Source organism: Andrographis paniculata, unplaced genomic scaffold (genome assembly GCF_009805555.1).
Source record: "Andrographis paniculata isolate CXL003 unplaced genomic scaffold, ASM980555v1 Contig10END, whole genome shotgun sequence".
NCBI lineage: Eukaryota > Viridiplantae > Streptophyta > Magnoliopsida > Lamiales > Acanthaceae > Andrographis > Andrographis paniculata.
The window spans coordinates 2,518,921-2,541,284 of record NW_026137380.1 but is presented as its reverse complement, the minus strand read 5'-3'; the positions used below and the strand labels follow the sequence as shown (position 1 = coordinate 2,541,284).

At 40.6% G+C, this 22,364-nt stretch overlaps 5 protein-coding genes and 1 long non-coding RNA gene across 13 annotated transcripts; 4 read left to right on the top strand and 2 right to left on the bottom strand.

Moving 5' to 3' along the window:
• The first annotated feature begins 1,846 nt into the window (after nt 1–1,846).
• On the top strand, nt 1,847–4,331 carry LOC127249721 (uncharacterized protein At1g01500-like). Of its 2 annotated transcripts, XM_051272780.1 has the most exons (3): nt 1,847–2,816; nt 3,167–3,228; nt 3,332–3,451. In XM_051272780.1, exons 1-2 carry the CDS (start codon nt 2,136–2,138, stop codon nt 3,209–3,211), a joined length of 726 nt encoding a protein of 241 aa, XP_051128737.1. In that variant the 5' UTR covers nt 1,847–2,135; the 3' UTR covers nt 3,212–3,228; nt 3,332–3,451. The 2 variants fall into 2 exon arrangements, with proteins under 2 accessions (XP_051128737.1, XP_051128654.1); XM_051272697.1 differs by lacking the exon at nt 3,167–3,228 and having other exon boundaries at nt 1,870–2,816; nt 3,332–4,331.
• Nucleotides 4,332–4,535: 204 nt separating this feature from the next.
• Nucleotides 4,536–11,096, bottom strand: LOC127249121 (uncharacterized). The gene is made up of 11 exons (XM_051271811.1): nt 10,234–11,096; nt 10,036–10,134; nt 9,651–9,859; nt 9,016–9,209; nt 8,673–8,778; nt 8,276–8,595; nt 7,730–8,140; nt 7,101–7,182; nt 6,938–7,012; nt 5,466–6,839; nt 4,536–4,933 (listed from the first exon to the last, which is right to left on the bottom strand). Exons 1-11 carry the CDS (start codon nt 10,299–10,301, stop codon nt 4,797–4,799), a joined length of 3,075 nt encoding a protein of 1,024 aa, XP_051127768.1. The 5' UTR covers nt 10,302–11,096; the 3' UTR covers nt 4,536–4,796.
• Nucleotides 4,826–5,503, top strand: LOC127249838 (uncharacterized). The gene is made up of 2 exons (XR_007838497.1): nt 4,826–4,960; nt 5,045–5,503. It is a non-coding gene; the product is annotated as an uncharacterized LOC127249838 (long non-coding RNA).
• A 140-nt stretch (nt 11,097–11,236) lies between the features above and the next one.
• Nucleotides 11,237–16,750, top strand: LOC127249180 (mechanosensitive ion channel protein 1, mitochondrial). Of its 5 annotated transcripts, none has more exons than XR_007838296.1 (9): nt 11,237–11,700; nt 11,833–12,644; nt 12,740–13,017; nt 13,381–13,481; nt 13,997–14,104; nt 14,538–14,588; nt 14,729–15,101; nt 15,204–15,281; nt 16,531–16,750. XR_007838296.1 is itself a non-coding variant. In XM_051271945.1 (7 exons), the coding sequence occupies exons 2-7, from the start codon at nt 11,902–11,904 to the stop codon at nt 14,825–14,827; spliced, it is 1,551 nt and encodes a 516-aa protein (XP_051127902.1). In that variant the 5' UTR covers nt 11,247–11,700; nt 11,833–11,901; the 3' UTR covers nt 14,828–15,115. The 5 variants fall into 5 exon arrangements, 1 of the variants encoding a protein (XP_051127902.1); XR_007838288.1 differs by having other exon boundaries at nt 11,246–11,704; nt 14,367–14,588; XR_007838280.1 differs by having other exon boundaries at nt 11,247–11,700; nt 14,367–14,588; nt 15,204–15,277.
• Nucleotides 16,079–18,545, top strand: LOC127249363 (probable polygalacturonase). 2 transcript variants are annotated; one of them, XM_051272219.1, is made up of 5 exons: nt 16,079–16,919; nt 17,034–17,100; nt 17,242–17,416; nt 17,527–17,597; nt 17,680–18,545. In XM_051272219.1, exons 1-5 carry the CDS (start codon nt 16,512–16,514, stop codon nt 18,399–18,401), a joined length of 1,443 nt encoding a protein of 480 aa, XP_051128176.1. In that variant the 5' UTR covers nt 16,079–16,511; the 3' UTR covers nt 18,402–18,545. The 2 variants fall into 2 exon arrangements, with proteins under 2 accessions (XP_051128176.1, XP_051128114.1); XM_051272157.1 differs by having other exon boundaries at nt 16,382–16,919; nt 17,034–17,154.
• LOC127249497 (mitogen-activated protein kinase 4) lies at nt 18,468–22,354 on the bottom strand. Of its 2 annotated transcripts, XM_051272382.1 has the most exons (7): nt 22,248–22,354; nt 21,514–21,926; nt 20,435–20,564; nt 20,065–20,202; nt 19,276–19,608; nt 18,988–19,171; nt 18,468–18,869 (listed from the first exon to the last, which is right to left on the bottom strand). In XM_051272382.1, exons 2-7 carry the CDS (start codon nt 21,699–21,701, stop codon nt 18,697–18,699), a joined length of 1,146 nt encoding a protein of 381 aa, XP_051128339.1. In that variant the 5' UTR covers nt 21,702–21,926; nt 22,248–22,354; the 3' UTR covers nt 18,468–18,696. The 2 variants fall into 2 exon arrangements, with proteins under 2 accessions (XP_051128339.1, XP_051128292.1); XM_051272335.1 differs by having other exon boundaries at nt 21,514–22,327.
• Nucleotides 22,355–22,364: the final 10 nt, after the last annotated feature.

Sequence of the window (22,364 nt, the reverse complement as noted above, 5' to 3'; positions counted from 1 at the left end):
AGCGCCCCGCGAATATGACCTCACCTCACCCCACCTCACCTGCCCTCACTGGCAAGAAAACCCAATACGGCAATAACATTACCAAATACCAATTACCGATTACCATTACCGATTTACCATTACCATTTATGCATAATGCATATATGGAATTTCTGATTGTGCTACTAACTAAATTCACTCCCTCACGGCTGCCTTAATTCATTCCGTTTTGAGACCCCCACCCCACCCCACCCGTCTCTGACCCTGACCGACACCCCTCCAGCCCGGACCACTTTACTTTACCTTTCACAGGTGAGGAGAGGAGAGGAAGGAGAGGACTGAGCGATCATTTGGACGTCAACGAGAGACGACACCTCACCAATTGTGCATGCATTTGAATTTCGGTGCGCGCTCTCTCTCTCTCTCTCTCTCCTAAGCACTAAACTCAATTGAGTTCAAGCGTTCCTCTTCATGCCTGACATATTTTTAAGATAATACTCCATCCTTCTGCATTTTCTTGTTTCATTTCTATTCTGTTTTTTTTTTTTTTAAAAAATTTATACTTCTCTTTCCCAGAATAAACTTTCTATTTTAATATATTAGAATCAATTTTTTTTTGTTTATCTTTTTTTTTAGAAAAAATAAATTTATCTAATAAAAGATTTACTTTTGAACCAAAAAAAAATATTTTTAATTGTATTTAAAATTCAAAATTTTATTACTTAATTATTTTAATTTGTATTTACATTTTACTATAATTATTTTGCTAATATAACTTTTTCAGTATTTATTATTATATCATTTCTAAAATATTAAAATTCTATATCTATGGTGAATTTTTCTCTCTCATGAATGGCTCTTCTCGAGTTAATTTTCGTTTAATAAATTATGTATAATGATATACTTTTTACTTTATGCAAAATTAAAAAATATTTTATTATTGATATATTATTAGGTTTACAATAATTAAAAATTATATTTTCAATGAACAAATTAAAATAATAAAAAGACAATACTGTTTATACTTTCATCAATTTTTTTTTTCACTTGAATTTGTATTTGAAATACTTTAATTTTACTTTAATTGATTATGTCTCACAATAATTTGTATTTTTCAAAAATTTAAATATATTTAATAAATATAAAATAACTTAATTAGCTGTATACCCTATAATATATTGGCTCCGTCCAATTTAAAAAGTATTATTTTTACATATTTCATCCCTCCCACCTCAAAGTATTTTTTTTTATTTTAAAAAAAAATAATAATGCATTAATACTAAAATACTTTGAATTTTTTCTTAAATTTCACGTACAATAACTTTGAAAGTCAAATAACAAAATGTTAAAAAATAACTTTTGAAATTAAAAAATAATAATATTTTACTCCCTTGTTTCATAAAAAGATGTTTTATTGAAAGTGGACACATAAATTAAAAACTATACCCTTGTTTTGAATGATTTTAAAGTAAAATATAAAAGACTAAAATACTTGCTTTTTTAATTATTTTAAAAAACAGATTAGAGTAATATAATTTGAAAAAATAGAAATTATTTTTGTTATACAATGAGGACTACGATTACTGAATAATGAAACAAGACAATTGTTTTGACGGACAAAAATAAAAAAATAAAATAATTCTATTAGAACGGAAAGAATATTTTGACATTTTTACGGCAAATCAAAATAATGAAAAAGTATTTTCGGTTGGCACAGACGAAGTATATTTTTTATTATCACTAAAATATGTCCATGCATATTTAAAATATTTTTAATATCACAGAAAAACAGCAATATTTTAAGATGGAATAATAACGAGTAGTATATTGGGAGCCGAATTGGAATATGCACCAAAGCTTTTTATCATCTTCTGCCCGGTGCAGATATTATATATATATATATATATTTATAGAAAGAGAGGATAGAGTTTTCCGTCCGTCCTTTCCTACTCCCTTTCTTCTATTCTACTCGCCACCCGGCGCGTTTCATGACGCGCGGCAGTTTCTTCCATTCTTCCTGTGAAAGTGAACCCTAGTTTCCGTAATTTTGAAAAGAAATTGTGCGGGATTAGATGATCCCTCCCAATCCCAATCCCAATTCTGGACACCGTCTTGTGTGTTTGTCCCTATTTTGAGTCGGGGAGGGTTGCGGGAATATGGACCAGAACGACAACCCATTGCAGCTGTCCATCTTCCGGCCGCTGCCTTTCTCCGGCGGCTGCTTGGAAGTTCGCCTATTCTACGTCCGCATCGTGCCTTGCGCGCTGGACAGCCCCCCGGACCACCTCATTCTGCGCCATCTCCGCCGCGAGTTTGGGGTATTCCTGGAAGTCAATGGCGCGCGCATCCCCTCATCCGACGCCGTTTCGATTTCCCTTCGCCGGGATCGCGTCGATAAGGATTCCTCCGAGGTCACTTACGTTGCCACGGACAGCGTTAAAATCTGGGGCCCTCTGGAATTCGAGGTGCTCCATGATTCGACTTTGATTCTCTGCGGTTCGCTGCAGAGGGCTGCGGCTGCGGCTGCGGCAGCGGCAGCTGCATGGACTAATGGGAGTGCCGGTTCTGACACTGGGTGGGATATGGATTGCTACGCGGCAATGGCAAACCGCCCGTCCTCCTCCGCGACAGGAATCTCTTCTTCTTCTCCTCCTCCCCCCTCCATTGAGGTTTACGTTGCCGGGTGTTGCTCCGGAATGCCGGTGATTCTGACGAAGACGGTTTTACTCAGTCCGCGAAGGAAGGTATCGAGCCAGGCCCAGGGGATGCTGCTGGATGCGATACCAGAGGACGAGGAGATGATGGGAAATGGATTGATTCGTCAACGGAAATTGCAGGTATCATTTATTTATATATTATGTGCGTGCGATCGCTTTCCATGAATCCTTCCTCCTACAACAGCCGAAAGAAGGGCTGCATTTCGTTCATTGTTCTGCATACTTGTTGGTGGTTGTAAAGTAGTAATGCGGAATAGGAACTTGCAGTTGCGTTGAGTTTCAATTGCATTGCATTCCACCAGACTGCAACAAGATCATCATCAAAATTATTTATTTGCACATACGTGAGCTATTGGGATTTACATATTTGCTTTCAGAAGAATAAGCATTATCAGCAGGCGTTGTGGTTGCTAGTTAGTTGTGCAATTATACCGAAACTCAATTGTATTGTATTGTATTAAATGTTGCAGTATGCACTCTCTTTGGTGGATGGTGTGCTTTTGGGATTAGGATGAAATTTGGTTAGGTCAATGTATGTCTTTATTATTTTCCCATCCCATCCCATGCTAAAACAACTTACTCATGCATCTGATGAGCAGCATCTAGCATTATAAGCTAACGGGTACCTTGTGCAGCTGGTGGAGGCAGATGTGGAAGATGATGAAGAATCAGTAGATGGGAAGTATCTGCTCTCATATTACTCTGAAGATGGTGAGCTCTCATGGTTCAATGCTGGTGTGCGGGTTGGCGTAGGGATAGGACTGGGGATGTGCCTTGGTGTTGGAATTGGTGTCGGTCTGCTCATGCGCTCATATCAAGCTACAACTAGGAGTTTCAGGAGGAGATTTTTCTAGTTCTCGACCATGAATGAGCGGATGGTGGTGCACGCACAATGGTTCCAGTGGAGGTGTGCTTGTGCTTCCTTTCAGGGGGGGCAGCTGAAGAAGCAACAAACACTCCATATGTCATGTTTAAGTTGTTGCTCTGTGCTGCGAACATCTTGCATATTGTGCTGTGCAACTGAGGAAGCAGTGGCAGGAGGAAGGAGAGAATGGATTGGTTTCAGGATCATCATCATGTATCTCTCATCTTCTGGGTAACCATCCTTCATCTAGGATGAAGTTGTTGAATGTCTGACGCGGTGCTGTGCTGATCTTTCTTGGCACAAGTAACACTACTACATAGTTGGTGATTAAAGTGGGTTTTGGTTGTTTAGAGAGAGAGAGAGAGCGAGCGGCAGTCATGATCATGATAATGAATTAGACCTTCTGGCTGTATTAGTATATTTGGTTGGTGGGGATTATTCCAATTCCACTCCCCAATTTCTGTTGCGGTTGGGAGGGAGATCTTATGAAGGAAGGAATGTGTGTGTCTCCTCCATCCATTTTCTTTCTGTGCATGAAATGTGTCTCCATCTCCATTGCCTGAGAAAGGCAAGGCAGTCAGTTATGTGCAGCAGCCATTATAATCACCCACACTTCCATCCATCCATTATTTATTTATTTGTTTTAATCATACCTCTCAACTACCCTACCCTACCCTACCCTACCCTGAGTTTTATCCCTGCCTTGTCTTCTCACAATATGCATGCATCATGGGTCATTAGAACGCTTAATAGATTCCTACGTAGTTTTAGTTTGATTGCGGTCATAATGAGTCTTGTGTTTGTGACTTGTGAGTACTAATATAAATATCATTATCAGATGTGTCTCTGATCGATCTTCTGCCAGGGAATCATGAAGTTCGTGTGCATAGTAAGCTCTACACAGAGGACACATCCCACCCGAAGAAAAGAAGATATGAAAAATAAACAAAATCAACAAAGAGGGCGAAAATGTGGAAAAGCAGAAAGACACGAATGCATTCATTCATTCATATCCACGGCGGTCCAGTTAATTCGGGATGCACTTATGTGTTCTCCAGCAATCCGTCTCATCTACTCAAGAACATATACAGAAGTTTAGTCACGAGACAGATACTATGTATGTATGTATGTATGTATATTCCCTCGACAGCAATGGCATTTTGCACGGTAGATCAAGATCGGGGCGGTGGTTTCACTGGCGTTTCACTGGCACTGAGTAACTTCGCTGTCCATTTTCATCTGTATTGGAAACCCAAGTCCACCTCATGACCATACACCCCTTGGCTAGGATCGGGGCGAAAAGGGTGCCTTTGATTTGATTTTGCTCGGAGCTCCATCTCCATAAGCCTTTGAAAGGCTTCGGGGGGATTGCCTGAAAGAGTATATCCACACAGATCCGGTTAGTTAATTCGATTTTAGTAGCTTTCATTTCAATGTAGCCTTTCTCTATCATTATGAAATTTCTAATTTGTGAGTTTGCCAGGAATTAAATTATAATAAAAAGGCCGCACCAGCAGATTTAAGCAGTCCCAACCAGTCATGCTCAAGAGGACAATAGAATTATAATTAATTATAAGAGGCTTTCTAGGAAACCCCCAATGGCCTATGGGACAATATCTGGAGTGGGAGACTTTGGGAGGAAGAACATAATAGTGATCAACAAAAATTGGAAACTGCATATCCCAGAAAGCCAAGGCTAACAACACAGTCCACATCACATTTAACCAAGCAAACAAGCAGCCACAACCTTTTTAGTTGACTACCGTGACACAGCAAAGAGCAGTCGGTAAGCGACCATAGTCATTGTAAGCTGATTTGAAAAGAGTTGCAGATATTACTTGTTTCCTTGGAGATTATCGTTGACCACATAAAGTTATAAGGGTTAAAAGAGCATTGTTTTTTACCAGGCATTAGAATCCCCCGGCTGCCAGTGTTAGGCTGGTGCTGTGGCCCAAAAGGGAAACCTTGCATTTGGTTCACTTCCTGGATAAAGCCATTCGCTTGGTTGATGTGATGAGGGACGGGGCCTCCCCTTGGAAAGTCCGTTAACATATGTGGTGGAGGATGGACAGGCATTTGCATCTGATGTATCACTGACTGTTGAGAAAGAACATCATATCCAGGAATCCCCACATTTGGGCGCTGAAATGGAGGCCGGGGCATACTTGAAGAAAATTGCTGAATAGGGAGAGACTCATGATTGAAAATACCCTCTGGACTGAACATATTCATCTGCGAGCTCAGTTGAGAAGGGTGAGGTTCCAAGTGAGGATACAATGGACCTACTTGAGTCATTTGTGGAGGCTGAAACAATGATGATGATTGCTGCAACTGAAGATTTTCAGGCGGTTCTATTTGGTTGTAAGAATCAAGCGTCAATGGAAGAGTATCTGAACCTCCCATTCTCCAATTGTCCTTAACAGAAACTAGAGCTGCCAGTTTCTCAGCTATGTTGACAGGTGTATCCGAAGAGACTTGTGAAGCATTGATTAAATTACCAGCTGGCACCTGAGAAACATTGATGTTACTTAAAGAAATCAGGTTGTCCTCTTTAGGCGGTTGAAAATCATCAAAAATTTCAGATCGACCATGTCTAGGTACTGCTACGGTATTAACGCTTGGTGGAGAAATCCCAAGCCAGTTATCAGCCTCATTCAGCTTTATGTTTTTTCTATCGTTTAAAGGCATACTATGGTCATAATCTGACTTTTGAAGCCCACTTCTATCAGTTGGAAAAGAAATGCCATCATCTGATATAGGAAATGCAAGTCCAAGAGACTCTGATGCATCCCCTCGTGGAGAATCACTTGAATCCCTTTTCACAGAAACAGGCGCTTCAACTGATTGCAGCTCCTTCATAAAAGCAGTTCCAAAAAGAGTTTCAAGAGTGAGTGTCTTTCCCAAGTTATGTGAAAATTGAATACCCTCATGTCCTTTAGGCTCGTTAACTGCTGCTGCTGCTGCCATGTCATGTTCACCAAGAACTAGCCCTTTATCAGCTGAATTTGTCTCAATACCAGAATTTATGACCAGGTTTCCATGGCTCGTGTTCTTCTGCAACATAGAGAGAAGGCGTAGAGAAGCATGATCATCAACATGTGTACTTGGTTGTTCCATATAAGCACCAGTAGAGCTCCTACTTTCAAAATTGGACTGCAGTTTTGTAGTATTTGAACTGTATTCTGATAAAAGTGATTGTTCAAGGTCTTCACATGTAAGTACAGATGGAAAGGGCTCAGCCTTTTTGTTAGCGGATATTTGGTCAGGTTCCTCATCAGCTGCAATAGTAACCCCAGTTCAGTCTTTTTAGTTTAAAACTCATGTAGAAGAATCATGTATAAGAGCTCAGCTGCAACAGCAGCGGCTTGATACTTGCCTTTATCACTGCAAGCTATTAATGATAGCAGGTCATTTGGCCTTGCAGAAGAAATGTCATTAGACCCCTTTGGTTCTGCAACAATTTGACCATAGATAATTAGAACCATACAAGAATGCAGCACACTCTCAGATGATATTCATACAGAAGAACAAAATCATACCCTCCTCAGAAAACCATTGAGCAAACTTTGATGATTGAGCAGGACTAGGGAACCATGGATCTTTGGGTTTACCGTCAAGAGTCTGGATGAAGTACAATCCAAATACATAAGTATGAACCAACACACATCATTCAAATCAGAGAGAAAATAACAGGGAAACTCTAAATAGGACAAGAAAAACCAAGCAGCAGAGAAAATCATATGCCACCCAAACAACTAAAATAAGCAACCACTTCAAGATAATGCAACCCTCAGATAATCAGTGAGTCCTAAAAAGAAAGGTTGATTCTCATAATGAGTGGCCAAAAAAGAGATCAAATGGGCATGGCAAAGGTGCCACAACCGAACTAGTATAAAAAAAACACTTTTCGCCTAGCTGTTTAGATTACAGTCAAAATCCATTATCCACTATGTCAATAAATCCTAGATGTAGGTTACTGTGGATTGAAAAAATCTACCAAGTTCCTCGAGCAGTTTTTCTAAAGTATGATATTGTATGTTTAAATTTACAACTAGATACTTCCATAGAATTTTGCGGATGCACATATTTTGAGAAAAAAAGTAGTCTAAAAGGATACCTGGCGAGAGAGGAAAGAAACAATAAATGCACATAAGATAGTAGTACTTGCCTCAGCTAAGCTAAATTTGTCATCATGAAATGACAGCGTGCTGCCAAAAATATTTTCCAAAATTGAAGTTGAACTTTTGTTTGCAACAGTTTTATCCTCCAATAACCCAGCATTGAGTTTGGGAATTCCAGAGTCATTGTGGGTAGCAAGAGAATCCAAATGACCCGAAAGTTGGCCTGATTGATCTTCCATATAAGGTATCTTGTTGGGCTCATCAAAACTACCATAAAAATTTGCAATTTTTCCTTTGTTCAAAAGGAGAGCGTGATGTGTCTTTTCTGCAGGCTGCCCCTCAACTAAGCCTATCTCTTGAGATAGCTGTTTCTCTAAAACACCAGTGGCATTTTGGACGACATTTCCTAATACAAATCCAAGACCATCCCCAGCTACAGTTTTGCCCAAGGATTCCACCTGTAAGAGCAAAAAATATACACATTCAAAAAACACCATAGTATGGATCTGTCTATGAAGTATAATTATAATCCATTTTACCATTCTTCATATTACAAATTCAATCAAAGAGAAAGCTACATAGAAATCACAAACCTCAGTCAAAGTAGGATAAATTTGAGACTTCAACGCGGAACTCTTCTCAAGAGAATTACTTTTAAAACCAGGTGGAACAAGTGGTCTCAATGCAGGAGACTGTGAAGTAGAAGAAGGTTTCTCTGAATCAGTGGTTGACATGGAAGTTGCAGCAGAAGCTATCAATTCATTGTTCCTGATAAGAAGTCCCTTTTCCTCTTTACTATCCATGACCATCTCATACAAGTCTGAGAGAACACCAGCTTTGTGCTTGTCCAAAGTTAATTTCTGCTTCTCTTGGAGTGATCGTTGCTGTTCCTTTCTCATAACCTCAAAAGAAGCTGAAAACAAGTTACAGTTAACACAAGAAGCATAACAAAACTGAAGAAATGTGATTATTGTACAAAAAATTTAATACCTCTCCTCCTCTTCTCCTCCTCAGCTCTATCTGTGCTAGTAGAGTCTACGGAACCAAACGTTTCATCATTATAGGAGTCAGTATCTCTTCTTGAATGAGGTACCGCCTGAAAAGTTACAAACTACATTAGAAGCATTAAACAAATCACATAAATTTCATTATTGGCAAATATAGGATTGGAGCTCATAATAAGATTGAAATCAAGCATCATATATGGTTAAAAAGCAATAGCACAAAATGCATTATAAGATCACAAAATAAAATAAAACCTCCCTAAAACAAAGAAGAAGAAGAAGATTGGGAGCTCGGAGCTTCCTCAAAAAAACTATAATTGTTAATTAACCTTGAAAGGCCGTGGAGGATGATAGGGTTCATTGCTTCGGCTCAGTTGATTGTGCTCATTGGTTTGCAGCTTTGGACCAGTGATACCAGTAGAATATCCAGATGGTCTGGAAAATGACCCACTTCCAAGAAGCCCATCATGTTCAGGACTCTGCCAAGATCGTCTTGTCTGATGGCTGAGTCGCCTTCCAGAATCTATAGGATAATCATTTAGAAGTATAAATATTATGCACGTGTCAAAATCTTGATATAAAAACTACCAAAGTAGATATTCGCACATTCAACAGATCACAAGGACATTGTATCGCATATCCAATATAGTTCAAAGAAAAAGAATATGTATTGCTACAAGACACTTGAGATAAACCAGCAAAGCACAGGTTGGTTTTTCCCTCCTGAAAAAATGGGAGTGATTTATGTAGCATGAATGCCAAGCTGAAGGCATCTAATGTAACTCAAGATCAAGCCTCATCTGAATAAAGGATTCGCAAGCGATCATCATAAAGGATTATGGTTTGTTTCAAATAATGAAATCCAGTTTAAACTTTTGAGGAAAATATTGTGGCCGCAAAACAGCAACAGGCATAAGCATGGTTGTGTGTGCATTATGCGTATGAAAAAACTGAGATACAGAACCAGAATTGTCAGACTGAGAGTCACTATCCCGCTCGCTCTGACCAGATGATCGGTTTTCCCATTTCCCATACGTGCCCCTAGAATAACTACCAGCATCTGATCGAGTAGGAGGGGATGAACCATAATCATTTCTTCTGAAACCTTGAAGAGGGAAGCTCCCAGGAAATCTTGGCCGATCAGTTATTCTTTGAGAGGCATCCTCAAATTCACTGTCTCAAGTCCACCAGATATACAATCAAAACATAGGGTAGGCTTCGGATCAAAAAAAAAAAAAGAAAAAACATAGGGTAGGCTTATAAATGCAAGACCATGTGATCGTTAATGCTTTCATGTTTTGGCAACAATCATGCACAGAGCTGCAGAGAATCTAGTTTGTTTTGGTTACCTTATCAGTGACTCATCAAACCCACTAGGCAACTTCTTGCAGATATCCAAACTGCTCAAAGACAGCAAAAATACTCTGGAATAGCAGATTTTCTTCTTCCTGTAGTATCCAAACAACCCATTTAGGTACGGACCATAAACACACCTATAATCTATAACACTATAAAGTGCTCATTTGAGAAAAATAAAGGGTTCTTACAACAAAACTTCATCGGAATTGTCAGAACCGTTGTCCAGGGACCTTGGATCTTCATCTTCGAAGCTCATTATGAAATTTCCAATGATAGTTACAGGGAAACGAACGCAAATTTCGCCAATTCCACAAGACTTAACCCAGCCTTCTATGTAGGATACAAACGAAATAATTCCACAAACTCGGGTGGAAATCTCCAAAATTCCTGGCTTTCCAAATTACAAAGCTTAATGTGGCGAGCTCGCGCGGATTGCATACAAACTCTAACTCATCTCCAAATGAAAAAGTAAAATTGCAGAACTTGATTGTGCTAAATCAAATCAAAACCAAAGTCGTAACCCTCCAGGCTAGAAGAGAAACAGGGTTAGGATCAATCACACCTCTTTTTCTTGTTATAATTGCGAAAAATACTAAAGCCCCAGATACCCGAGCAAGCTTCACCCCCTGGGTTCCTTGAGAACCTAATGTACACAAAACCAGAACCTAAGCGCTTCCACCACACATGGGTCGAGAAAGAGAGACGAAGAAAGGCAAAATTAGGGTTCAAGATGCCCGCACTCGTGTAGTACTCCGATCGTCCGATCAAAATGGGGGGGAAAACATGATCGGGTGGCTCCAGGCACGTATATGCAGAGATACCAAGAAGAAGAAGTGAGAGTTGTGTAGCCCGTAAGCATAGAACAGAAGGCCGTATTACAACAGAGCACGTCTATCTAGAATCACGAATCAACAGCTAGCTAGCTCTCTTCTTATATGTATGTATGCGGGTGCGGGTGCGGGTGCATATATTTTTTGGGTTTGTTTGGTTGAAGGGAACGGGAAGGAAGATGCAGCAAGACAACAAGTGATGTGAATAACCATAATAATTAGTAGTAGTAGTAATTATAAGAGTAATAATGATAAATAAGGGAAGGGAAGGGTGAAGGGACTGAGTCTGTCTGACTGACTAAACTGGCTGTTGGCTGCTGCTGTACAACTTCAGCACTATTCCGAAAACGCGATTTTACGTTGCACGCAGAATCAAATCGAAGTCGCACTTTATTGGACATGTGTCGCGCTTTTCAGCAGTGATTAATGAACGAATGATTTGATTAGCAGCTGCAATGCAATGGTAGTCGTTGGCGTTACTTGACGACAAGGAGGAAGAAAGGAAGGAACGAGGGACTCTGAGCCTGATGATGGACAAGGTGTGTCAGTCTGTGCCTCACTGACCTAACCTAACCCACCCCTTAATTTGAAGTTACAGTTTCACCAGATCGATGCGATGTGAGAGATGTTCTTCCTCCTTCACTTAAACATATGATTGATTGATTGATTGATTATTACTACTATTATTAACTTGTCCTTGCCCTGCCCTGCCCTGCCCTGCCCTTTAATTGATGATCACTTTCTCCTCCAACACCAACCTTGTTTTTCCATTTAACCTCTTCCTCCTTTCTCTCCTCTCCTCCGCAGACAGACAGACAGACGCAGGTAGGTACACCTTATTTTTCAAGATTTCAATCATAAATCCTTCCTCGCTGCTAAGTTAGAAGAATCCTTTTTATTTGATCTTCTTCAATTGCTTCTTCATCCTTGATTTTTGGCTATATTTTCCCTCCCCAGATTGTGCTCAACTTTGCTTGCTTCTTATCTCCTACAACATTTGTCCCGAGGCCCAGGATTAATTTCAAAATGCGCGTAATTCGAATATCTAGCTCGACACTCCACCGATTTACTTATTCCCTGAAATCTGCACCTACAGTTGACATAAGGCCAACTTTCACATGTACAACCAGCAGATTCCATCACTCTACAGAATCGCCGTATGTGCAGAGCTCCCTTGTTACTCACTATTCCACTGGGGCTCGCTATGAATCGAATTTTGCGAATAAGCTGTTGGGGAACTCAGGATTTCCCAGGTTTTCTCTTCTTGGAATCGACCCTGTGGTTCATCGCCGCTTCTTTTCATCTGCTAGCGAATCCAAAGGCAACGCTGCTCAAGTCTCAGAGATTATAGCCGAGTCCAGTGCACGTGGTACTAGTGCTAATGTGACTGATGGTGGTGTTGGAGGGGATAACTGGGTCCTGAAATTTAAGCAACTCTGGCAATCTACCGTTGGGGCTCTCAAGTACACAGAAGAGAAGGCCAAAGAGGTGTCTAATGAAGTGGCACCTCATCTTCAACAATGGCTTGACGGCCATCCATATCTTAAAGATGTAATTGTCCCAGTAGGTGGTACATTGATGGCAGCATTGTTGGCATGGTCTTTGTTGCCGAGACTATTTAGGAAGTTCCATAAATACTCAGTGGAAGGCCCGGGTGCTTTGTTATCCAGGAGCTCATTGTGGGGACCTGCTCCTTATGAGAACAGTTTCTGGGGTGCATTGGAGGTTCCAGTTCGATATTTTATAACCCTCATGGCAATCTTGGAAATGTTAGTTTTCATTTGTGTTGACTTGCTTTTGATATGGTGGGGCTTATTTGAGTATATAGGAACCTCCTGTTTGATTTTGTTGTTACCTTGTGCAGTGGTGAAATGGTTGCACCAAATGTAGTTGCTTCACAATATGGTGCTCAGGCATGGAGGGGTGCTCTTGTAGTTTCACTTCTCTGGTTTCTGAATCGGTGGAAAACAAATCTCATTGCCCGAGCTTTGGCTGCTAAAAGCATTGAACGGATCCAGAGAGATAAGTTGCGAACTTTGGATAGAATATCATCAGTTGGACTTTTTGTCATTGGGACAATGGCATTAGCTGAGGCATGTGGAGTTGCAGTGCAGTCGATTCTGACTGTTGGAGGTGTAGGAGGTTAGTGTTTGTGGAAATAATGTTACCACACTAAGGTATTAATTTTTTTGTTTAGATGTGGGCATGCAATTTTCTGAAAATTTTGAGATTCGGTAAAATCTAAATCCAAGGGTACCTCTTTGATAGTTTCTGGGACCAAAAATGTAAGTGGAACTACCAAGCGCCAGAAAATGATTTAAGCATTTTTAGATTTCTTTGGTGTAGATTAATACCTCCTGCTGATTTATGATTGAAAACAAAGTATATATAATTGGCTAGGAAACTGTTTTCCTTGTTCACTGGTACTGGTGGAAATTTTAGTTGTCTTAACTGTTTTCATTGGCGTTAGAGATTTCTGTGATCACAGTCTCTTCAACCTCACAGGAGTTGCCACTGCTTTTGCGGCTCGTGACATACTTGGAAATGTTCTTAGTGGTTTGTCTGTTCAGATTGCACAGCCATTTTCAGTTGGTGACACGATCAAAGTATGTATTTGGTTATATTAGGCTCTGCTTTTAGATAGATTGGTGCATGGTGATCTTTAATGCTCTTTGATTTTTGCTGTAGTGTAATGTTCATCCATTGTGCTATTCTGACTTACATATGCAGTGTGCTAGTTTAAGGAAGAAACAAAATATTAATGCTTCTTTCGGCATGTTTGTATGTCTTCAATTAGTGTCCTGATGGTGCTTGAACAATCCAAATGTGTTCTTGGTATAGCTAAGAATGCTTGCATGATGTAGTATCTCCATAAAACTTAAATAAGAAGAAATTTGAAATGTTATATAAATAAAAATAAGTGTCTTTTAGTGAGGTGGCTGGTAAAACCTGAAAAAGAACTGTAATGAAATTTGAGGCTATGAAAACTTTCTTCCTTGGGATGAATGTCTGTAGGTTACCACTTAGCCATAGACGGTAGCATTGTAGTTTCATATGCTTGCTCTCATTAGCTAACTGTTCTTTACCATCTCTTTTCCCTGATTCTTCTCCTTTGTTGCAGGCTGGGTCTGTAGAAGGCCAAGTGGTGGAAATGGGTCTGACAACTACATCATTGCTGACTTCAGAAAAATTTCCCGTCATTGTCCCAAATTCTTTGTTTTCCAGCCAGGCATGGATAATATTAACTCAAGTTTCTAATTAGAGTCCTTTATGTGTTTCGGTATTTTTGTTTCTATTTCTTGCATGAGCACCTTCACCCCAAATAGGCTAATACTTGGAAATCCTGGGTGCTGCTGCCCTCTGTTAGTATCAGCTCTGATAGATTGAACAAAATAGCATCTGGACTTAGTAAATCAATTTACAAGCATGGGCAGCTGAATATTGATGACGTTATGAAGTGATTAAAGGCGTGTGTCTCCTGTGATCTGTAGATTATTGTGAATAAATCGAGGGCCAAATGGCATGTGTTGGTCAAGAAGATCCCTTTGCAAGTAGATGATATAGACAAGATTTCCCAAATAACAGAGGATATTAAGTCCATGCTCAGATCTAATTCAAATGTATTCTTGGAAATGGAGGCCCCTTATTGTTACCTTTCTCAGATTGAAAGGTCGTACGCTGAGCTCACAATTGGATGCAACCTGAAGCAAAAGGTATGTCTTTTGGTTTTGTCGCCATCTCTTATCTGATGGTGTTGTGGTGTTTAATAGTTGCAATATGCATTCCGTTGTTTATTTAATTTTGGAGCTAATTACTGTTGTTATCTTGTTTTCTTCACCGTGGATGTATGAAGAATGTGGAAGCAGAAGAAGATGTTCTTCTAGAGGCGATTAGGATCATCAAACAACATGGCACTCAGCTGGGTAGACGACATGAAGACTCCATGAGTTGACATGGACAGGAAGAGTTGTAGTGTTTTTTGAGGTTAGATTTTTACCTTTAGCAGCACCACAGGTTTACATGAGGAGATACAAAATGCGACAATGCAGACTGGTAGTGGTAGTTTGTTTGCTGGAAATAGAAAGAAATCTTTGGAAGCATTATCTTTGTTTGTTTGTTTGTTTTGGAAGTGAGATACTTGAGATTTGTGGTGTTGAAATGAAATTCATCAGGCAGGCAGGCAGGCAGGCAGACAGACACATTGTGAAAGAGCGCCTAGCCTGATGGTATGGTTTTATCATCTGTCCTGGCTTTTCTCTTCCATTACTTGATTGTTACTGTGGGCATGGAGAGAGTGAGAGTACACATAATAACACAAGTAACTGTAGTTTGTTAGGAATGGAACAGAACCTAGAGACAGAGACAGAGACAGAGACAGAGACAGAGAAGCTCTCGTGAGTGAGTGAGTGAGTTCATTCAATTCATTCATTCATTCAATTCATTCAAATTCATTCAATTCATTCATTCATTCCATTCATTCAATGGGTCTGTGTGTTTGTGACAAATGGGAAAAGGGCTTCGATTAGGATTAAGATATTATTCTTCAGCACGCCCCGCCCCTCCCCTCCGTCCAAATCCAATCCCCTGGCTCTGCTGTCTTGGTGGTTTATTATTATTATTATTATTAATAATGTAGTGTAAATTTTGTAATGTTGTGGCGTGTAATATTCTTTTTCCGTACATACATAAATTCAGACCAAGTCCCCCCGTGACCAAACTAAAATATTCATCAGTCATATATCCCATGATACTTACAGAGGCAGAGGTGCCCACCCGTGATCTCTGGGAGAGAGAGTGAGAAAGTGAGTGGGGGCGGCGGCATTTGCAATAATGGACTTAGACTGGATTGGTTGGATGGATGGATGGAATGAAGATATATGTAGTGTAGTATGTACTGTACTGTACTACCACTAGTACGTGTGTCTGTAGTAGTATAATAATAATAATAATAATAATAATAATAATATAGTATGAGAGGACACGACACACCACAAGACAAGACAGGACAGGACAAGACGACATTCAACAAAGCCAAAGCCCCATCCCCATCCACTTATAACAACATTAATACTAGTAATTATTAAATTAAATCACTAGCTCACTAATCTCACACACTAATACATACATACATACATACATACACCCCCCTTCCTTCTTCCCACTTCCTCTAATGCTATTATTGTATTATCCCATGCGTACATATATACATTTCAACTTCCCTCCCAACAAATGCAAACCCAACCTGGACTATCCCAACCCTCCATCTATGCTCTGTTCTGTTGTTGCTTTGTGTGACCAGACCAGAGCCTCACCCTCACCCTCCCTCTCGTGTGTCCCCCACTCGACATTGAACACAGTTTAGTTACTTATCATGTATGACTAGAGAGTAGAGAGTAGAGAGAGAGAGAGAGCAGCGTCACTGTGGTGTGGTGGGGTGGGTGTGCTTATCTAATAGATTCTCTATAAATAATAATAATAATAACACCAGTAGCACTACTTGCTAATTGCTACTGCCAACGTTCAAAAACCGCATGTGACTGTGGATGCGGATGCGGGGCAGCTCCTTTTAGGTTTCACCAATCACCAACCCAACCCAATCTCACCACTACTACTGCTACTACTGCCTTAACTTATTTATGTTTCTCTTGTCAGCAGAGCAGATGATGATCAAGGCAATGGCGATGGCAATTCATCAGGTGCAGCAACTTGTGGGGGTGGGGGTGGGGGTGCTGCTGCTGCTGCTGCTGAATGCAGGAGGAGGAGGAGTTGAGTGCAGGAAAGGCCGTGTGTTGGAGTCCTTTGATTACTCTGCCATCAACTGCAGGGCTCACAGTGCTTCAATAGAGGAGTTCGGAGGAGTCGGCGATGGGGTCACCCTCAACACTCGAGCCTTTCAAGCAGCAGTCGATCACCTGAGCCGCTATGCCTCGGATGGCGGCGGCCAGCTGTTTGTCCCTCCTGGCAAATGGCTCACTGGTTCCTTCAATCTCACCAGCCATTTCACTCTCTACCTCCACAGGGATGCTGTCCTCCTTGCTTCCCAGGTACGTACGTTCTTCCTATACTACTGCTTTACTTTAATTACCACGCAGCAGAGGCAGAGGCTAATTATAGACACCCAAAATCTTAATGGTTGGTGACTTGACTTGTTGTTTCAGGATATTAACTCCTGGCCTGTTGTGGATCCCTTGCCCTCCTACGGCCATGGAAGGGATGCAGCAGGGGGTAGGTACATCAGTCTCATATTTGGAACCAATCTTACTGATGTTATTGTCACCGGTAAGTAAGTAAGAATAATAATGTGAAGGAATGAATGGCTACAGCCAAGTAATTGTGGGAGGGAATCTGTCTTTTGTTGGGGTTCAGGTGAGAATGGCACAGTTGATGGGCAGGGCGATGTGTGGTGGCAGCAATTCCACCGGAAGAAGCTGAAATACACCAGGCCTTACCTCATCGAAATAATGCACTCGGACAACATTCAGATATCCAATCTCACGTTTCTCAACTCTCCCTCCTGGAATGTCCATCCTGTCTACAGCAGGTCCTCATCAATCAATCTCTCCATCAATTCAATTCGCATCCACATGTCTGTCTCTGTCTCTCTTCTTGTTCAATATCAATCTCTCTCACTCTTTCTCTCAACTGTTGCAGCAACATAATCATTCAGGGTCTCACCATCCTAGCCCCTGTAACTTCTCCAAACACTGATGGGATCAATCCAGGTCAGCTCAGCTTTGTCCAACGTGACCATGTATGTCTCTCAAATTTCAATTGCAGACTAAATGGCTTGGCTTCGTGTTCCAGATTCTTGCACAAACACAAGAATTGAGGACAACTACATCGTGTCGGGGGATGACTGTGTGGCAGTGAAGAGCGGGTGGGATGAGTATGGGATCAGCTACGGCATGCCTACGAAACAACTAATCATCCGGCGCCTCACCTGCATCTCACCTTACAGTGCTGCCATAGCACTTGGGAGTGAGATGTCCGGCGGGATCCAAGACGTGAGGGCGCAGGACATAACCGCCCTCAACACCGAGTCGGGGGTGAGAATCAAGACGGGGGTAGGGAGGGGTGGCTATGTCAAGGACATATACGTCAAGGGCATGAATCTGCACACCATGAAATGGGTCTTCTGGATCACGGGGAACTACGGCTCCCACGCTGACAACCACTATGACCCGAATGCGCTCCCGGAGATTAAGGGGATTAACTACCGGGACATCATGGCAGAGAACGTGTCCATGGCAGCCCGGCTGGAGGGGATATCCGGCGACCCATTTACTGGCATTTGCATATCCAATGCAACGATAGGGATGGCCAGGAAGGCTAAAAAGTATCCGTGGAGTTGCAGTGAGGTGGAAGGGATCAGCAGTGGTGTGGTGCCGACGCCTTGCGGCCTATTGGCGAGCCAGGGAGAGGAGACTCAACCAACCATGTGCGATTTACCTTCGGACACCCCGCCTACGCCTATTGATTCGATACAGTTACAGAAATGCTCTTACAGGACGATGAACTACTTGTAACGGCCTTGTCATGTCATGTCATGTCATGTATTACTAGTGTTGTATGCAAGCAATTCTTGAGACAAGGAAATAGAAAGACAGCCACAGCCATGCATGTCCATATAAAACCTTAACAGTCAGTCAAATGAAGAGCAGATACAAAGCCTAAGAACAATATTGCTGCTGCATATCACTGATAACTATAAAGCTCTGCTACAAATTATTTCTCATTTCCATGGAATGGCATGACAGAACTTTTACGTGTGTGAGTCAAGAGAGTATAGGCACATAAGTTACACAAACACAAACACAGCCCTCAGTGAGTTGGGTCTGGATTGAATTTTACCGATTCCCTCCAGATAAGCTCCTTGATATTCTCCTCAGTAAGAGATTGCTGCTCAAAATCCACCACAAAAGGCTGGGGACAGACCGGCTCCTCGTTGATGTTGTGAAGCGGCGCCAAGTAGGGGTGGCAGAGAGCCTCATCAACTTAGAGTGAGATACATCAAAGCAAGCAGAAAGCAAAAGAAATGAAAATGTGAGACGAGGAAATGGAATTGCATGAAAAAACAAGTAACTAAAACTGAAAATAGGCTCAGGCTCATACCAGTGATACGCCTGCTAGGGTCGAAAACAAGCATTTTCTCTAGTAAATCCAGAGCTCCAGGGGAGGTGTTTGGAAATCTGGCAGAGAACTGCTGCCTCGGGTATTGGGGGAGCTGCCTAACGTATCTCCGAGCATTGTTACTTCTTAGAAACCCAAGACTGGCATCATCCGGGGACCCTATGAGCTGTTGAAAAAGAAAAAAACACAAAGGGGGGCGATGTGAGTGCTTGTAATATATCAAACACGGGAACGGATGCTGATACAACAGATAGTCAGTGGTCAATATACCTCAGTGATCAGCCTCAGCTGATGAACATAATCTTTGCCAGGAAATAGAGGCCTTCTTGTTAAGATCTCACCAAATATGCAACCTACAGGCCAGATATCGATTGCAGCAGTGTATTCCGAACAATTCAAGAGAAGTTCTGGGGCCCGATACCAACGAGTAACAACATACTCAGTCATAAAATCAGTCTCAGATGTTGTCCTTGCCAGCCCAAAGTCTCCGATTTTCAGGTCACAATTAGCATTAATAAGCAAATTGCTTGGTTTCAGATCACGGTGCAAGACATTGGCGGAGTGGACATACTTAAGTCCACGTAGGACTTGGTAAAGGAAGTACTGCAAAGTTTGCACAAAAGTTAACAGTGCTGTCTAACGCCCATAAAATCAATTTCAACAATGCAGATATAAATTTGGCTGCACGAGTGACCTTGTTACGTTCAAAACGGCCGTTTACCCTTTTAGTTCACCAACAGGAGAACTTCAATATCAAACATTGCTGTGATATATAGCAAACACTCCATCCAATACTTAGCAAAAAATAATGGAAGATCAGCAAACATTCCACATATTAGGGGCGTGGTATTTCCGTTAAAGCAGCTTTTGATTCTTTGAATATCATAATATTTGTTGTTCCAATTCAATTCATGCCTCAGTTTTTTGTTTTCTTGCTCCTAAAAGAAGGGATGGGAGGAGAAAGAGGGAGATATGGAAGCTAAATGATGATGCACAAGATATTCCACAAACTATCAATTGAAGAAAAATTCAGAATTAGATAAGAAACTTAGGCCAAACCCGACAATGGTCATTGGTCAGTGGTTGGTTGGACCGAATAATCTGATGAAGATCGGTGTCCATGAGTTCATAGACAATGTAGACATCATTGAAATTTTCTTTTTGGGGAGGTCGTATGATGTCTTTTATTGCAATCACCTGTTGCAGAAGAAAAATCTATTAGTTAAATTTCAGAAGATGCCTTTTGTAGGTTAGTATACAATCATCATCTTTCGTGCATGCAATCCTTCGACAAGCTTCCATTCGGTATTTTTTTCATTCATCACATTTGTAAAATCATATCATTCTGTCAACATCACACACACACACACATCAAAAGAAAATCCACAGCCAAGAGCTTGTCTCTACTGAACATATCAAAGAGAATTACATTATCATGATTCATGTGGCGCAGGAGTTTAATTTCCCGAAGTGTCCGCTTTGCATCAATTATATTGTCAAATGCATTGCCAATCTTCTTAATTGCCACTTCTTCCCGTGTCTCGGAGTTCACAGCAGCACTGAAACGAACAGAACCATTACTTGAAGTTAATGTTATGCAAATAAGATATCAAAGTAATTGAAAAAAAAAGGGAAATCCCATTTCAAGTTCTGTTGGATTCCCCATATTGAGGGCCTTCAAGGAACACACAAGTTGAAAAGGATTATATGTTATAATGATTCACCGGTACAGTGACTTGAAATGCAGTGAGAAAGTCTAAAATCCGTTGCTCATTAGTGCAAGGTCTAGTGGAACATTAACAAGCATGTATCTGGAACATAATTTCCAATGTGACTTTACGAGATATATGAACCTGTACTATATCTGAATGCATCTCTTCACATTCAACCAAACTAAATCACTACTCCAGAAGCAAGTTACACGTTGTACATGGGGAAACATTAAATGGTACTACTGTGACAGTGCATAGAGCCATCTTCTATATGAAATATACTAACTCATACAGCGACCAACGCCTCAAACTTTTACATAACATTGTGCGAGTGAAAATGTTTGTTTCACTCAAATCATATTTTATTATGCATTTCCTTTTCATTGTTATGTCTCCTACAATTCATACAAAAACTCCCCAATTACACGTAAAGCAGCAGAGAAGTCAAATAACTGATGAACTTTCAGAAAATGAAAGATCATCTAATCTCATATCCCTTGGATATGAATACATATTATGTTCACAAACTCATTTTATGGATTATGTTCTAAGCTAGACGTTAACACCTTTTGTATTACTAAACTAAAAAATATGGACTGAAGGGAGCTTCTTCATGACATTAGATCCTCACCAATACTGTTCCTTCTTACCAAGTTCGGCAAAGATACAGAACATGAGTTCATTTATTTATGATATAGGCAAATCTACAACCAGTTTTAAAATTTATAAACAAGCAAGCAAATCCAAAACAAGAGTACAAATTCCAGGAAATATTCCAAAAATCACTGATAATTACCAAACAATGCCAGAAGCTCCACGGCCTACGGGTCTGAGGGGGACATACTTTCTTGAAACTTCAAAGAGATTTCCATACACATTGTACTGAACATATCTTCCGCCATGAGTAGGAACCCCTTTGATGTGTCCCCCATGATCACCTGAACCAGAGCTTGATTCTGCGGACATAGCTAAACACACCTTCATAAGTCAAGAACAGAAAATACGAAGGTGAAATTTTTCCGGAGAACCCAGCTTGAAGAATGAATCTTTGATCAAGTTCTTGGATATGTTTGGGTGAGTATTAGGTGGCTGATAGCAAAATGTGAACTCTGTTATTTATTGCCCCTCTCTGCCTTCTGTGATGGGGTGGTGAGTAATTGCCTTTATCAAATTTCTCTTTATCTTTTCTGGGCTTCTTTCTCTCAATTTCTGGAGAGAAAATAGATTTTGCGTGAGAACTTTTGAACTGGAATGACTCAAGATTACCCGTGAAGAAAATAGACTTTAGTGAATCCATGAATCTGCAACCATACACCTGGTAAGAGGTTTGCTCTTTGAAGAAAGAACAAATTAATAAGGCTGCTCTGAATTTTAATGTATATAAATATATTATGCATATTCTAGGCTTTTCCTTTTTTAGCTGACATATAATCTCCTCATTAGAAGCCCTTTCTTTCCTTTTCTTTCTCCTACATTTCAAATGCTTTTTGTAATGTATCAATATTAAAAATTAGTCCAAGAAAAGCATACCTGGAGCTTTCTGTTCTAATTTTTAAGCCATTCCCATCAGTCAGAATTGGCTGCCTTAATTTGTTTTCCAACTACAACTCCATTTTTGTAGTTCAAAGGCCAAAATTTTAGATAATC